This window comes from Lemur catta, chromosome 15 (assembly GCF_020740605.2).
Source record: "Lemur catta isolate mLemCat1 chromosome 15, mLemCat1.pri, whole genome shotgun sequence".
NCBI lineage: Eukaryota > Metazoa > Chordata > Mammalia > Primates > Lemuridae > Lemur > Lemur catta.
Window position 1 is genome coordinate 1290906 of NC_059142.1, and position 16758 is coordinate 1307663.

The following is a 16758-nucleotide window of genomic DNA, read 5'->3' on the forward strand; positions in this document are numbered from 1 at the left end:
GCAACATTTCATCATGAAGTGTTGTCATCTTAACATTTTCTTCTGATACTTGAACATCAGCTTTCTTACTCTTTATTTAAGTCTTCTTTTATTTCTTCAAGCAGTGTTTTGTGGTTTTTAGAATTTAAGTCTTGAGACTCCTTGGTCAAATTTATTCTTAACTATATTCTTTCAGGTACTGTCATAAATGGTATTTTTTTTTAATTTCATTTTCAGATTGTCCAATGATAGTATATAGAATACAGCTGAATTTTGTGTGTTGATTTTGTATCCTGCAACTTTGCTGTATTCATTTATTAGCTCTAACGGTTTGTAGGGTTTTCTACATATGAGATCATGTCATCTGTGAAAAGAAATATTTTTACTTCTTCTTTCCCATTTAGATACATGCTTTTTAGTTCTTTTTTTTTGGCCTAATGCTCTAAAAAGAATTTCCAATACCATATTGACTATAAGTGGTGAAAGCAGTCATCTTTGTCTTGTTGTTGAAGCTTCCTACTCCATCATTTTTTGTGACATGCTGAATTTTAATAAGATAATGGGATTCTATGTGTTGAACGAGATTTGAGAATTTTTTTTTTTTTTTTTTTTGAGACAGAATCTTGCTCTGTTGCCTGGGCTAGAGTCCCATGGCGTCAGCCTAGCTCACAGCAACCTCAGACTTCTGGGCTCAAGCAATCCTTCTGCCTCAGCCTCCCGAGTAGCTGGGACTACAGGCGTGCACCACCATGCCCAGCTAATATTTTTTATATGTTTTTAGTTATCCAGCTAATTTCTTTTCTATTTTTAGTAGAGATGGGGTCTCACTCTTGCTCAGGCTGGTCTCGAACTCCTGACCTTGAGCGATCCTCCAGCCTTGGCCTCCCAGAGTGCTAGGATTACAGGAGTAAGTCATCGTGCCCTGCCGAGATTTGAGAATTTTGAGCTATAGTCCTTAGGATTCATTTCATCATCTATCCTAAACACGAAACATGTTTATTTTCAGTGAAATAATTGTTTTGTGGGGCATTAGTTTATAGCTTGGCCATGAAGTAAAATATCACCTCTGTAAATACATTGGTAGAAAATGAAAAGTGAAATTAATAATTATTCATGAGCAGAACTCTGTAATGCATCCTATAAAATAGTAAAAGACAGATTCTGACCTTCAGGGGGAAACTAGACAGAATACACGTTTTGGGGACCCAGGATGACATATTAGAAACAGTTTTGGATTTCTCCTCAAGACTTGTCTTTAAGCCTTTATGATACCTGTCAACTCACTTATATTTCCACATAGCAATAATAGGAGGCTTGAATTTTCCCGCTTATTTTTATTATTGGTTGAAAAATGGTGGCTCTTCTGGTCTTCATTATCCTGAATTCAACTATTGTGGCATTTTAATGTTTAAAAATATTGTTTTATAGATATTCCTCAACTACATTTTTGGCAAATCTTTTGTCGCGTCTTTCCCTTCTAGACTGGATTTTTTACCCCTGCCAACCCCTCCCCCCAACACCGCCAAAACTTTTTAAAAATTCTAATTACAAGTTTAATAGTACTATGGTGAGGTATATATTCTCCTGGGGTGGGAGGAGAGGGGGCAGAAGTTCACTCTGAAAGTAATTAACCTTTTCATTTATTTCAAAGTCTAACCAGGGATGTTAGCAGGGAGTTGTATATCATTTAAAATTTTTTAAGTGTTATTTTCCCTCTCTCTTTTTTTTTTTTTAACAATTGAGCACTGTTAATGGGATCTTTATTTTAAAACTATTTATTCATATTTATGTAGATATATATAGAGAGAGAGACAGAGAGATAGGGTCTCGCTGTTTTCCCCAGGCTGATCTCGAGCTCTGGGCCTCAAATGATCCTCCTGCCTCCGCCCCCCAAAGCACTGGGATTATAGGTGTGAACCACCGTGTCTGGCCTAAGTGCTTATTTTCTTTGTGTGTATCAGGCCTCAAGAAAGGAGAACGGGATATGAACAGTTTCACCCAGGCCCATCCCCGGTGGATCATGATTCACTGGAATCCAAGCGCCCACGTCTGGAGCAGGTTTCCGATTCCCATTTTCAGCGCGTCAGTGCTGCGGTTTTACCTCTAGTGCACACGCTGCCAGAAGGGCTGAGGTCTGCAGATGCTAAGAAGGTAAATGTTTGTTCTCTTACCGAGTAGAGTTGTAGGTTTGTAATGTTTATTTAGTCATATTCAGGCACAGCACCTCAGAGAAAGTTCAGTTATGCCAGTCTCTGAAGGTTGGTGCTATGGGAAAGTAAGAAATTTGTTAAACGAAACTAAAAACCACAGGCTGGAGGGCTCCAGACTGTTAAAATCAGTACTTTTCACTTCAGTAAGTGAAAACAATCTGAGAGGACTGCTGTAAGGAAAAATTTCTATTGGATATTCTCAAGGGTTTTGGCTTCCTGGGCTATGAAGTGTGGTCAGAGGTAGGCAAGACTACTAGTTTTGTGAAATTTAAATAAAATTTTAAATAAGCCCCTTAAATTCAGTAGCAATTTGTTAATTTTCTACATGGGAGAAAACACATTTTAGGTGAGGTTTAACTGTGCTTAAAATTTTTATATGGAAAAATGTTTGTTCCTAATTTTATAAGTAATATACATAGAAAACTTGGAAAATAAAGAAGAGAGAAGTTACCTATACTTCTATAACTTGGAGATAAAGACCGCCTCCCCCAGTTTTATTGTAGTATAATAGAAGAATAAAAATTATATATATTTCTGGTGTACTGTGTGATATTTTGATATATGTATACATTGTGAAATGATTAAATCAAGGTAGTTAACGTATTTGTCACCTCACAGTTTTTGTGGTGAGAACATTTAAAATCTATTCTCTTAGCAATTTTTAAGTGTATAATACACAAGTATTAACTGTAGTTACTGTGCTGTACAGAGAGAACTACTTTGGATATTTAGCTATATTTTGTGACATTTCAAATAATATATATTGTGAATTTATGAGTTCTATTACGATCAAACCATTATTCCCCTTGTGTTTATTGCTGTTTACCTTCTGTTATGAAATGTGCATGTGTCTATTGTGCTCTTGTTTTGTTGCCATATTTATCTTTTTCAACTGTCTGTTTTGCTTATCATTAAATCTGCAGGTTACTAAGTACCTGGCGGTTAGTAGGTGCTGAATAAATATTTGTTTTAGAAATAATAAACTAATTTTTAAAACTTTTAACAGCAAAGTGTTAACCTTTTTACTAACTCAAGTTAGTATTTTTCCTAGGTTTTTTAGTGTCAATTTTCCTTTAAATTTTTCTTTTTTACCATGCTGAGGTTTAAAAAGTTTTGTCATCAAATCTGTTTCCCATAAAATTTATTTACTTTTTTGGCTACTTGCCCTCTCTACCCTGATATCAGAGAAATAAGTGCTGACACATTTTCTTGGAGTTTTTATGCAATAAAAAGTGATTTGAAATATACTAAATATGTCTGCAATTTATTTTCAAATATTTCAGTAAACAAAAAAAGGTGTGTGTGTATACAAAGAAAACAAATACATGTAGCAAAATATTAACTAGTGATGAATCTAGATGAAGGATAGATGAGTTCATTATACTGTTTTTTTCAACTTTTATGTAAATTTGAAATTTTTCATGAAAAGTTGGGTGGGGAAAAACTCTTTATGATAAGCTAGAAAATTAGCTAAGCTTTTGAGATTTTGCAGTCCACCTAATCATATTAAATAATTATACAGTAGTTTGTGAGGTTTATAACAAAAGTTTTGGTGCATTAAAAAAAAAGTAATTTAAAAATATAGTAAATTAAAGGTCTTCCACGGCTGAATAAATTTCCACCTATGTAATTTATAGCTCTTGAATTTTTTTTCTATCAGAAAGGGATCTTTAAAATTCATTTGTTAAAATGTGACATGTTGAATCATAGTATGACCTAATTCCATTTCATAGTTGAGAAACCAGGTGTTAAGAAAAATTAAGTGACCTAGGTAGTGCCCCCTGAGTTGGAATTGAAAACCCAGGACTCCTTACCCCTAGTCCTGCTTTTTCCCCTAAGGTCTAGACCATGATTACTACTGCTGCTACCTACTAAGTAAGGATTTAAAAAGAATTAACATTTGTCAGGTTTTTTTCTTTCTTTAACTATTGTTAAGTTCACGGTGTGTCATTTATAGAAGAATTAGATAAGCTTGAAGGAGAAAGTTACCTACAGTCTTACCGCTTAGAAATCATTGTTAACATTTTAGTGTTTACTCTTCCCTATTTGTAGGCATATTTTAATGTGCTCACTTTGTGCATTCTGTTTAACTTTATTTTTGCTCAAATATATCATGAGCTTCTTTTTGTGACAGTAAATTTACAATTGTATTGTTAGTGGTTACTTAGCATTCCGTATATGAATATAAAATCATTTGTTTAATCAGTTATCACCCATTTAGGTTACCTGTTTATTCATAGTCCTATGTTGTGACATATGTTCTTTAGGCTGAGTTTTTTGTATACATTCTTATTTATTTTCTTAAGGTAAATTCCTATTAGTATAATTAATTACAGACCAGAGTTGACATATTTTTAAGGCTTTCAGTGGGTATTTCCAGATGGCCCTGCAAAAGAATAGGACCAACTCTTACTCCTGACAGCAGTGTATAAAGGTACCCACTGCTTTTCTATCCTTGCTGATACCACATATTTATTTTAAAAAAAGATTGTTCATTTGCTAGATGATTGTATTTACCTTGCATTTATTTGTTAGTAACATTTAACATTTTTTTCATTTGTTTATTGGTTATTCATCTTTCCCCTTTTATAAATTGTTTTTTAATATCTTGCCCATTTTTCTGTGGTTTATTTTTTATTTTGAGTTTTTTAGAGTCCATGTTTTGCAAATGGTTTTCCCATTTCATCATTTGCCTTTTGAATTTGTTGTTACTATTTTGATAAGCAGAAGATTGTGCTTTTTATTTTGATTCATCTTTTTTTATATACTGTCTTTTATGTCTTTTGCTTTTGGCCTTCCTGAGCTAAAGATAATGTGAATCCTTGTTTTTTGTTGTTGTTGTTTGTTTGTTTTTGAGATTTGCTAATAAGCTCTTGCAAATGTTTGCTATTATTTGGCTTTTGTTTTGATATAAGTATGAGGTAGGAATCTAATTCTTTTTCTTCAAAATAGCTGTCTGGATGTTCCAACACAAGATTGTAAGCTCCATGAAGGTGGGGATCATGTCTGTTTTAATCACCACTCTGTACCTAGTTCCTATCATAGAAATAGGCACTAGAATTTTTTTGTTAAATATTTAACTAGAAAGGGAGTCAGTGGAAAATATTGATTTATAACAGTAGTTCTAAGAGGATGCATCACAATCACCTAGGGAGCTGAATCTACTAAATCAAAATATTATCTGTTTTGCTATTATACATGTTTTTGTAATAAAATTAGTTTATGCATATGTGGTAGGAGAATGATATTAACATAACATGGAGGTTCTGGTGCTTCACTAAAGATTTGTCCCTATACATTATTGCTTGAATGTTCTCAGGAGGAAGCTGTGTCATAATTAAAGAAAGAGGCTTCACAGCATATGAAGACCTTAAGAAAATGTGAAAATTCTATATTTAATCTTTATTTAGTGCAAGTAGTAGGTGGTTCAGTGAATTCAAGAACTGCTGTGCTTCACACATTGTTAGTGAAGATTTGAGTGTTGAAAAGATACTGTGAAGACATTTTCCTCTGTATTTTTTGTTTTCTAAGGTTGATAAAGATGGTTGCAGCCCAAATCTCATTTTTTATTTTGATGAAATATACTATTTTCTTTTGGAGGCCTATGGACCTCAAAGATTTACATTTTAGCAGAGGAATCATAAACTACAGGGCTTAAGGCTGCCAAAGATTGCCTGTATGCCAAATGCAAATGATATTGGAGCTTTAACTGTATATGAAGTCTATTAAATTGTTAATTTTTTATTTTGTGGTGCTTTCCTTGCAGAATTGTACAAGTTTTAGGGTATAGCCAGAACTTTATTTTCCCAGAAGTCCTCTTATATTCAGTGCATACTATTATAGAATATGAAGCTTTACAGCAATATGCATGTTATATTTTAGCTGAAATTTCTGTACCAAGGTGTTTTGTAACAACTATCTAGGTATCTCCTGTATGCATTCTTGGTACAGATTTTTCACAGTTACTTAATTGTTATTAAATATATTTTAGGGTTTTATAATCCTGTGAACTATCCTTTATAGACTAACGAAAACTGTACCTTAATCTAAAATTCATGTGTTTTTTAATATTTCTTATATTTTTACCTCAGACTGCAAATTAACAAGGGGGTGTGTGTCTGTTAGGTGGTGATAGATTTTGGGTGGAAGGATTTTCATTCTGCTACAGTTCTCTGCTGATTTGGAGGTGGGATGGGATGTTTTTGGCTAAAGAGATGTTATATCTTTATAACATCTGTAGTTTGGGCAGGCATAGTTGCTCTTTATGAAGGTAGGCACAGTGATAGTAGCAACAGAAGTTCCTAGGCCATTTCTATGACGTCTGTGCCTCAGTTTTGGTCCTTTGAAAGCCCAAGAACTTTTTGATAGGAGCTCTTGCCCATGTCACAGCTGTTGATTTGAGTGGGCAACAAGTTCTACTTATTTCTCAGCCTACTTGTTCAAATCTTTTGAAGAGCCATTGCAAGGAAATGGCTGAGAAATTGGTATCTTCCTTTGCATTGATTGCACTATTATTTCCCCAAAAACTCTCTGTAGTGTCAATATTGTTACACTAGAGGCTGATTAACATCTGGCCACCTCACTCTGTATGGCTTTCAGGGTCTTCAAAATATTAAATTGTATATCTAAACTATAAAAGTGGTATAAACATCCATGGAGTTTGTGTACATATACTTGCATGTGTGTGTGAATAAGAAAATTGCTACTTAAGGACTGCCATTAGAGAAGTAGTACACGTAGCTGGTTGTGGTAACTCAAGCCTGTAATCCCAGCTACTAGACAGACTGAGGTGGGAGAATCGCTTGAGGCCAGAACTTGGAATGTGCAGTGAGCTAAGATTGTGCCACTGTACTCCAGCCTGAGTAACAGTGAGACCCCATCTCTTGAGAGACAGAGACAGAGAGAGAGACACACACACAATACACGTGGCTCTGCTATGTCTTAAAATTGACTTCTTCCTGTAAGTCAATCTTGACTCTAACATTGGCTATTAGTGAGAAGTAAATGGTTGTTCTTGTTTTTTTTCTCCAAAGGATCCAGCATTTGGAGGCAAACATGAAGCTCCCTCCTCTCCAATCTCTGGGCAACCATGTGGAGATGATCAAAATGCTTCACCTTCAAAACTTTCAAAGGAAGAGTTAATTCAGAGTATGGATCGTGTAGATCGAGAAATTGCAAAAGTAGAACAGCAGATCCTTAAATTGAAAAAGAAACAAGTAAGTGTATGTTTTTACTGCTTAATATATTTTAAGAATATATGTTTGTCTCCCTAAAGAAGATAATTTGGAATTTTCTGTATTTTGTAACTTTATGTAAAAGGAATCATGGCTTATATATTCTATGACTTGCTGTTTTTTGCTGTTATTATAGTTTCTTTCATTTCATTCATTCATTTCCCTTGTTGGATTGTCTGATTATATGAGGATAGGTAGCAAAATTTGTTTGTTCCTCGTATTTTGGATATTTTGATTGGTTTTTGGTTTTTTCTAGTTTTTTGCTATTCCATACAATGGTGCTGGTTTTGGTTCACATGTATAGGTTTTCTGGGGCATATGTCCAGGAATGGCATTGTTTGGTTTGAGATTATGCACATCATCAAATGTACTAGATGATACCAAATTTGCTAAAATAGTAGTACCATTTTATATTCCTACTGGCAGCATATATGGGTACCAGTTTGTGCATGTCTTTGCCTGTACTTGGTATTTTATTTTTTCAATTGGATGTGAAATAGTTCTCACAGTGACTTTAAGTTGCATTTCCATGATTAGGAATGAGGCTTAGCTTAATTTCATTTGTTTATGGGTTATTTGTGTTCCTTATGTGCATCCTTCGAGTCTTTTGTCTGTATTCTCTTATTTTGTCGTTTTCTTCTTTTTATGATTTCTTGAATTTTCTTGTCAGACATGTGTATAATAGATATTGGCTAATTTGTAGCTTATCATTTCACTTTTTTTCAATAGTTCTTTTGAAGGAGGATTTTTTAAAAATTGAAGTATAATTAATATACCACAATATTCACCCTTTCAAAATGTACAATTAAGTGCTTTTAATGTATTCATAAAATTATACATCTATCACCACTAATTCCAGAGCATTTTTATCACTTCAAAAAGAAACTGTTTACTTACTAGCAGTTACTCCCCACTTCCCGCTTGCCCTAGTCCCTGGCAACCACTAATCTATTCTCTGTCTCTGTGGGTTAGCCTGTTCTGAACATTTCAAATAAACAGAATCGTATGTGACCTTTTGTGTTTGGCTTCATTTATGTAGCATGTTTTCAAGATTCATCCATGTCGTATCAGCACTTCATTACTATTATGGCTAAATTCTACTGCATGGGTATATTATGTTTTGTTTATTCATTGATTAGTTGATGGATATTTGGGTTGTGTCCACTTTTTGACTATTATGAATAATGCTGCTATGAGATTCATGTACTAGTTTTTGTGTAGACATTCCGTTTTCTTGAATATATACCTAGGAGTGGGTCATATGGTAAATCTACATTTAAATTTTTGAGAAACTGCCAAACTATTTTACAAAGTGGCTGTATCATTTTATATTCCCACCAACAGGGTGTGAGTGTTTCACTTTCTGTGCCTCCTTGCCAACATTTGTTATTTTCCTTTTTTTTCAATAGCCATCCTAGTAGATGTGAAGTGGGATCTGATTATGGTTTTAATTTGTATTTCCTTAATGACTAATGATGAGCATCTTTTCATGTGCTTATTGGTCATGTGTATATCTTTTATAGAGAAATGTCCATTCAGATCCTTTTTTCATTATTTAACTGGGTTATTTGTCTTTTTATTGTTGAGAGCCTTTATATTCTAGATATTAGCCCCTCATCAGTTGTATAACTTGTAGATATTGTCTCTCATTCTTTGGGTTGTCTTTTCATTTTCCTGATAGTATCCTTTGATGTACAAAAGTTTTTAATTTTGATGAAGTCCAATTATTTTTCTCTTATCACTTGTGCATTTGGTGTGATAGTTAAGAACTATATTGCCTAAGCCACGGTCACAAAGATTTACACCTATGTTTTCTTCTATAAATTTTATAGTTTTATCTCTTGCATTTGGGTCTTTGATCCTAATAGTGCTTTTGGTGAATAGGATTTCTTTAGGTTTTATATGAAACTACCTCATTAATGTAGCTTTGCTATATTATCTTTTGAAGTTCTGTAGTTTTGCTTCTCACATTCTTTAATCCACTGGAAACTATATATTATATAGTCAGTGTTTATATAGGGTTACCCATGTATTTGTCATTTTATTTCTTCTTAAAACTCAGTTCTTCCATCTAGGAGAATACCCTACTGCTTGAAGAACATCCTTTAGAATTTTCTTTATTTTTTTTTTTTTTGAGACAGAGTGTCACTTTGTTGCCCGGGCTAGAGTGAGTGCCGTGGCGTCAGCCTCAGCCTCGCTCACAGCAACCTCAAACTCCTGGGCTTAAGCGATCCTACTGCCTCAGCCTCCCGAGTAGCTGGGACTACAGGCATGTGCCACCATGCCCGGCTAATTTTTTTTTCTATATATATTTTTAGTTGTCCAGATAGTTTATTTCTATTTTTAGTAGAGACGGGGTTTCGCTCAGGCTGGTCTCGAACTCCTGACCTCGAGCGATCCACCCGCCTCGGCCTCCCAGAGGGCTAGGATTACAGGCGTGAGCCACCACGCCCGGCCTAGAATTTTCTTTAGTGAAGTTCTGTTAGTTGGAAATTTCAGTATTTTTTGGTTTTTATGACTTAGATATTTTTTTATTTAAGCCTGTTTATTAAAAGATATTTTTATTTGGTATGTGGTTATTTTCTCTCAGTATACTGTCTTCTGGCTTCCATTTTTAAGATATTAGCCCTTAGTCTAATTTTTATTCCTTTATGAATAATCTAAATTTTCTCTCTAGCTGCTTTCAACATCATCTTTTTCTTTGGGTTCTGTTATTTTTACTATGATGCGTTTAGGTGTAGGGTTTTTTTTGTTGTTGTTGTTAAATCTATCCAACTTGAATCCATCCTTCCTATATATCAGGGGTAGAGTTTTTCATTACTTCTGGAAAATTCTAAGCCATTATCTTTTTTTTTTTTTTTTTTTTTAAGACAGAGTCTTGCTCTGTTGCCCTGGCTTGAGTGCCGTGGCGTCAGCCTAGCTCACAGCAACCTCAAACTCCTGGGCTCCAGCAATCCTCCTGCCTCAGCCTCCCGAGTAGCTGGGACTACAGGCATGCGCCACCATGCCTGGCTAATTTTTTCTATATATATTTTTAGCTGTCCAAATCATTTCTTTCTATTTTTAGTAGAGATGAGGTCTCTCTTGCTCAGGCTGGCCTCGAACACCTGACCTTGAGCGATCCACCGGCCTCGGCCTCCCAGAGTGCTAGGATTACTCACGCCTAAGCCATTATCTTTTTTACAATACCTTTCTTACAGTTGCTTTATCTCCTTCTGAAATTCCAGTTAGATACAAGATCTTATCTCACTTGTCTTCCATACCTCTTAATTGCTCCTCTTTCCTATTTTTTACTTGCTTGGGCTTCATTCTGGGCAATTTCTTCAGTCTGTGTTCCAGTTTACATTTTTTTTTTTCAATTATATGTAATCTGTCAAATCTGTCTTCAGTTTAATAATTATGTTTTTATTTCAGGAATTTATTATTTGGCTTCTCAAATCTGCTCAGCCTTTTTTTTTTAATATTCTCTTGCTTTTATTGAATCATATTAAATTTTAGTAATATGCCTGATAATTCTTTTAAGTCTTTGTGGGTCTGATTCTACTGGGTTTCCCTCCCCTCCCCTCCCCTCCCCTCCCCTCCCCTTCCCTTCCCTTCCCTTCCCTTCCTTTCCTTTCCTTTCCTTTCCTTTCCTTTTGGCTTTAGTTTCTTTACTTGTAAAATGGTAATAATACTAGTGATAGCACCAATTAAATCACATGATTGTTTATGTGTTGAGGTAATGAATATGTTGCATAATATGCAGCACATAGTAAATGCCCATGTAACCTATTATAATAATTAGAAATAATGAAATAAATATATTCTGTGACCACTATGAGATGTATTGTAATTACTAGAAATAGTGAAATATAACGTGTGACCATTATGAGATGTACAGAAGCTACAAGTTTTATTGGGGGATATAAAGACAAGTAGAGACAATAAATATACCATAGCTGGATAGAAACACAGTATTAATATGTGTGCTCATCTTGCACTAAATCATGTTTCATACAATTCCAATAAAAATTCCAATTAAATTTATTTTTTAAATATGACAAAATTGTTAAGTTAATATAAAAGAACAAATAGGTGAAGAAAGTTTTTATTTTTTGTGTGTTTGTTTTTAGTCTTTCAGTTACAATGATTTTGTTCCAGGGCTATTTCAGTACCAAGAACAAAGTGATTTCCTGAAGATTGTTTATCCCTTAACAGGGATTCTAAAAGTCGGCTCCCTGAGCAGGAAAGAAAGGCATCACTGAAGAACCCATTCCCATAAAAATGATCTCAGAATTCCAAATATCTTTTTTTTTTTTTTTTTGCTTACACAGATAATAGGCTGCAAGAGTACTTGCAGTTCCAAAGTAGGAGTGTCCTACAAGTTTCTCTCTTGGCAGATTTTTATCCTTTCATTTGGACATAGGACTGGAAGCTTTGACTAAAAGTCTTACTTAGTAGTACGAATAATTTTTGCCTCTAGGCCTTATATTAGACTTAACTTTAATCTTTACCTGATGTCTTTTTTATCATCTTAAGCAGTGGACTTACACTATATTTATTCATGTGGATATTTATTAAGCACTTACTAGGTATCAGGCACTGGTTTAGGTGCTGGGACAAAAAAAGCAATGGACAAAGCATACAAGTCCCTGCTTCACTAATACTACTAGGTAATATTTTCTAAACATTTACAGTTGTAATGTACTCTATATATATTAATTCATTTAGTCCTTTTAAAAAGCTATATGATAGATGGTATTATCATCCTACTTTATGTATGTGTGGTTTACATACTTGTTAAGATTGAGGTGTAAGGACCTTTCTGGGTCCTTGGATCACATTGTTTTTAAAGAGTGACCCTAAGGCTCAAACCTAGGCAGACTAATACAAATAGCCTTTTGCTTTATATGATAATTGCACATATCAGCAGTACATATTTTTGTAGTTGTACCCAATGCCTCTTGACTGGAGCACTATAAAAGGTTGAGGGTTGCATGGTGCTGTGTTGAATTAAGGATTAACCCGAACTCTTTCTACTGTATTCTCCCTACCAGACATTAATATATACTATATTTCTATAACATATGAAAGGGTTTTTCCAGTGCCATCAAAGGTTATTGTGGTGGATGTATGTATATAGGGTACCTTCGATAAATTTAGTTTCTCATTATTTTGCTTTAAATTGATCAGAATTAAAATCTTAATGGATATTTCCCCTTAGTTTTTTAAAAAATACTTTTGGTGATCCGTATTGTTCAGTTATTAGTCAAAATCTGATTGTTTTTTTCGAGCCCTTGGGTCTGTGAGACCCTCGTAGATTAGATGGTTATCTTATGGAATCAGCAAGTAATGCTCAGTAGCGTGTGTTATCTCTCGCAATTAAGGGGTGATGTGCAGCAGATGCTTGACTCTTCCTTTTTGGATCTCTTAGCAACAGCTTGAAGAAGAAGCAGCTAAACCTCCTGAGCCTGAGAAGCCTGTGTCCCCTCCTCCTGTGGAGCAGAAACACCGCAGTATTGTCCAGATTATTTATGATGAGAATCGGGTAAGCCCATGCCATCTCAGGCAGCACAAGCCTTTAAACCCGCTTGACTCTGCCTTTTCTAGTTCACGATGTATTCTGTTGTAATTTTAATTGTATTAAAACCTGATATCTGATATAATTTTTAATGTTCATAAACTTTGGCTGACTGAAGCTTGGTGTTTTTTCCTTATAGACTGAAAGAAAATTGACAGTTGTATCTTAAATTATGTAAAACTTCATTTTATATTATATGTTATATAAATATTATTTAATCAGTAGAATTTTATCAGCTGAGTCTCTCTGCTATTATATAAATACTGGCAAGCAAGTTTGGTAGCTTACAATACAAAACAGCCATTCTATAATTTTTCACTTTATCAGGGGCATTTAATGCTGAACATTGATAGCATTTCCGTAGAGATAGGTCGTTGGATATGGAAATGAACTTTATTATTAGCTTCAGAATTGATAGCTGGGCTGTGGTTTGAACTTTAGCTAAAAAGTTCAAAGTAGACTTTGACCTTTAGGTAGACTTTGCTTTTTCAGGTTTATTAAAACAGTTTCTTCTTTCATGCTTTTAATTTTGGGCTGAGCAAGGTGGCTCATTGCCTGTAATCCCAGTGCTTTGGGAGGCTGAGGCAGGAGGATTGCTTGAGGTCAGGAGTTCAAGACCAGCCTGGGCAAGATAGTAAGACCTAGTGTCTATGAAAAATTAAAAGATTAACCAGGCATGGAGGTGTGTGCTGTAGTCTCAGCTATTCGAGAGGCTGAAGCAGGAGGATTGCTTGAGTCTAGGAGTTTGAGGTTGCAGTGAGCTATGGTGATGCCACTGCACTCCATCCTGGGCGATAGAGCTAGACCCTGTCTCTATAAAAATAAAATGTTCAAAGGTTTAGGAAAACTAGGCCTCAATTTTATGAATCATTTTTATAATATCAAAGTTAGTTTTTGGCCAGGAACTAGCAGTTAAAGGGGAACTGATTTCACCTTAATATAAAGAAAATGTTTTAACACTGCTTCCAGAAGTCCTCAGTTGGTGATCACCAGATAAAAGTTGGGATTGTTGTTTTAATTTATTCTGTAGTGAGTGATTTTATCAGTCAATCTATCTTACATAGGCAGCCTGTAACTTTATAATAGCCCAGATCCTAAAGGAAATTGGCCTTAAGAAAAGAAACTGAATTAATAATTACACATTTATAGGAATGATTTTGGAGTCATACACATATGTGTATACATAGATAACTGAGAGTCATCAGAAATATAATATTTATGGTTGGGCACAGTGGCTCACACCTGTAATCCCAGCACTTTGGGAGGCCAAGGTGGGAAGACTGCTTGAGGCCAGGAGTTTGAGATCAGCCTGGAGAGCATGGTGAGATCCTGTCTCTAAAAAAAAAATTTCTTTTAAAAATTAGCCACTTGTGGTGCCACATGCCTGTAGTCCCAGCTACTTGGGAGGCCAAGGCAGGAGGATCTCTTGAGGCTGGGAGTTTGAGGCTGTAGTGAGCTATGATCATGCCACTGCATTCCAGCCTAGGCAACAGAGCAAGACCCTGTCAGAGAAAAACACAAAAATCCCTCCAAAAATCCAAAAACCAACATAAAAAGAAATATTTATGACAATGGTAAGTGTAATAGACAGAGGGAAAATATAGGCAATTAATATGATTTTCTTGGCTAGGTTCAGAGTTAGTCTAATCATTGAACAGCCACAACAGTCTACATGAAGATAAATCCAGTGAAGGTAGAGGACAGTAAGGGAAGTGAGTGACAAATGTCCGTCCCACATATCATGCCTAAACAGGATATATGGCCCAGGGCAGATAGTTGCTCCCTTGTTTAAGAGAAGCCAGAAATACGGGTTTTTATGTGAAATCTCCTGATTGGAAAACAGTCCTCTGTAGAGCTACAAAACACTTTTGTGGGCCGATGGGCTACGTGGCCAGTTTTGACCTCATGGATAAAATAAACAGGGATTAGAACTAATAGCAATGGAAATTTGGTAGGCTTTTTTTTTAAGTTTTATAAAATGTTGCCTTTTTAAAAAAGTATGAGTTAATTTTCAAGTAAATTGGATTCAATGATATTCATTAATTGTGTTTCTTAATGAGCTTTGTCTTTGGCCTAATAAACAATTCCAGTATTAGTGAGTTCTGTGGTTGCCTCACTGGGACTTGAGGGCTGAAAACTGTTCAACAAGATTTGATAGAGAATTTCATTTGTGCTTAATTTTTGTATATAGGTGTTTCATTACTTAATATAGTGAGTGTTTCTTGATGCTCATCAGCAAAACTTGAAGCCTCCTTTTACACTTTTTCTGTTTTAGCATTTACATATTTGGTTTCTTGTTGAAAAGAACAACCGATTCTGAAGTCTGTCTTAGTACTACATTTACCTTCTTACGTTGAAGTTTGTTTTTAACATGCAGTGCCTATAGAAGTCATCTCTTCTTTTGTGTATATATTTTATATACTCTGCTACTAGTCATTTATTGTGGTTTCCAAAATTGTAGCAGGAACTTCTTGAGGGGAAGGGATGCGAGCACAGCAGGCCCAGAATACAGGCTTTCACACTGCTCACTCTGGGCTTTTTATGCCTTTCCATGCTGCTGCCTTTTATAACTCCTGCCTACCTCTTTAGCTTTTTAAAATGAATAACCTTAACTTTTAACACCGTAGGCAAGAAGAGATGGGGTAATGACAAAAGTACATCTCCCTCTTATTCAGTCTACACTGGTTGGAATTAAGCCAAGTGTGGCTTAAGAGATAGGGACCATTATCATGCATAAGGTGTTGTGTTTTTTTAATTTATTTTTATTTATTACTAGAAAGTTAATGGGAAGAAAAAAACTGGTCCAGTGTTAATTTTTGGTTTCCTGAGAGAAAAGTTGCCTTGCATCATATCTAAACCATCATATCTAAACTTCAGAATAAGTTTAGTCTCTAAACAGACTATTCTCCTGGGCTATTTTTAACAGCTCCGTTTGTTATCACTCTGATCAGTTGTAGGTTCCAGAAATATTCATAAACACTTCAATTTCACAACAATATTACATACAGAAAAGTGGTAGTTAGAATATAGTAGAGAAGTTTTGGAGAACATTTTCTTTATATTTTGAGTGGATGGTTTGCAAGAAAATGTGACACCAGAAGAAAGGAAGAAAGTATGCTGATAGTAGACAGTATACTCAGTGCCAGCAACCTCTGGTCACCTAGGCCTGGCATCCAAGACATGCAGTAATTCTTTCTGCAACTCCATTGGGTTAATCGATAAAAAGCGTCAGTCCTAACTCTTGAATATATATTGGTCTGGTCAGTTGTTGCTTCTTTCCTTTTCTTTTTGATTTTTTCTTTTTTGAGACGGAGGGTACTTTTTACCTAAGATATTTACTATCTGGTCAATTGCTTCTTTTCCTCCTACTTTTACCATTAGCTTAATTTGAGCCTTCATCTCTCGCGTAGTTGTTAAATCCCCTTCCTTCAATCTTTTTCTTTCTAACCCATCCTTAATATTTGCATCCCATCACATGGTTCTCCAGATAAAACCTTTTGATGATTTCCCGCTTTGTACCAAATAGCTCAAACCTTTTATTGGTGTTTACATGCCTGTCTGGCCCTTGCCCGAGACTCTTTTCTTATTGATATTCTACCAGAACTGGCTTTGAATGTTCCCTAGAAGGTGTTAGCACCTTTACCCAGTGATGCTGCCCCTGCCTTCAGACAGGCCCTGAGTTTTGTCTGTCTTGTCTGTCAAGTACACTCATACTTGGAGCCCAGCTCAAGTGTCATTTTCTCTAGGAAGCCTTTCAAGACCTCTCATCTTCCTG

The 16758-nt window shown here is 35.2% G+C and overlaps 1 protein-coding gene across 15 annotated transcripts in view; it reads left to right on the forward strand.

Annotated features, from left to right (window-relative positions):
- The window catches only part of NCOR1 (nuclear receptor corepressor 1), a 154797-nt gene that overhangs the window by 36455 nt on the left and 101584 nt on the right, over window positions 1-16758 (forward strand). For all 15 annotated transcript variants that reach the window (XM_045569421.1, XM_045569430.1, XM_045569427.1 and 12 more), the window contains 3 exons: window positions 1941-2130; window positions 7223-7405; window positions 12837-12950. In XM_045569421.1, coding sequence (XP_045425377.1) covers window positions 1941-2130; window positions 7223-7405; window positions 12837-12950 — 487 coding nt within the window. The remainder of the gene's footprint in view (window positions 1-1940; window positions 2131-7222; window positions 7406-12836; window positions 12951-16758) is intronic.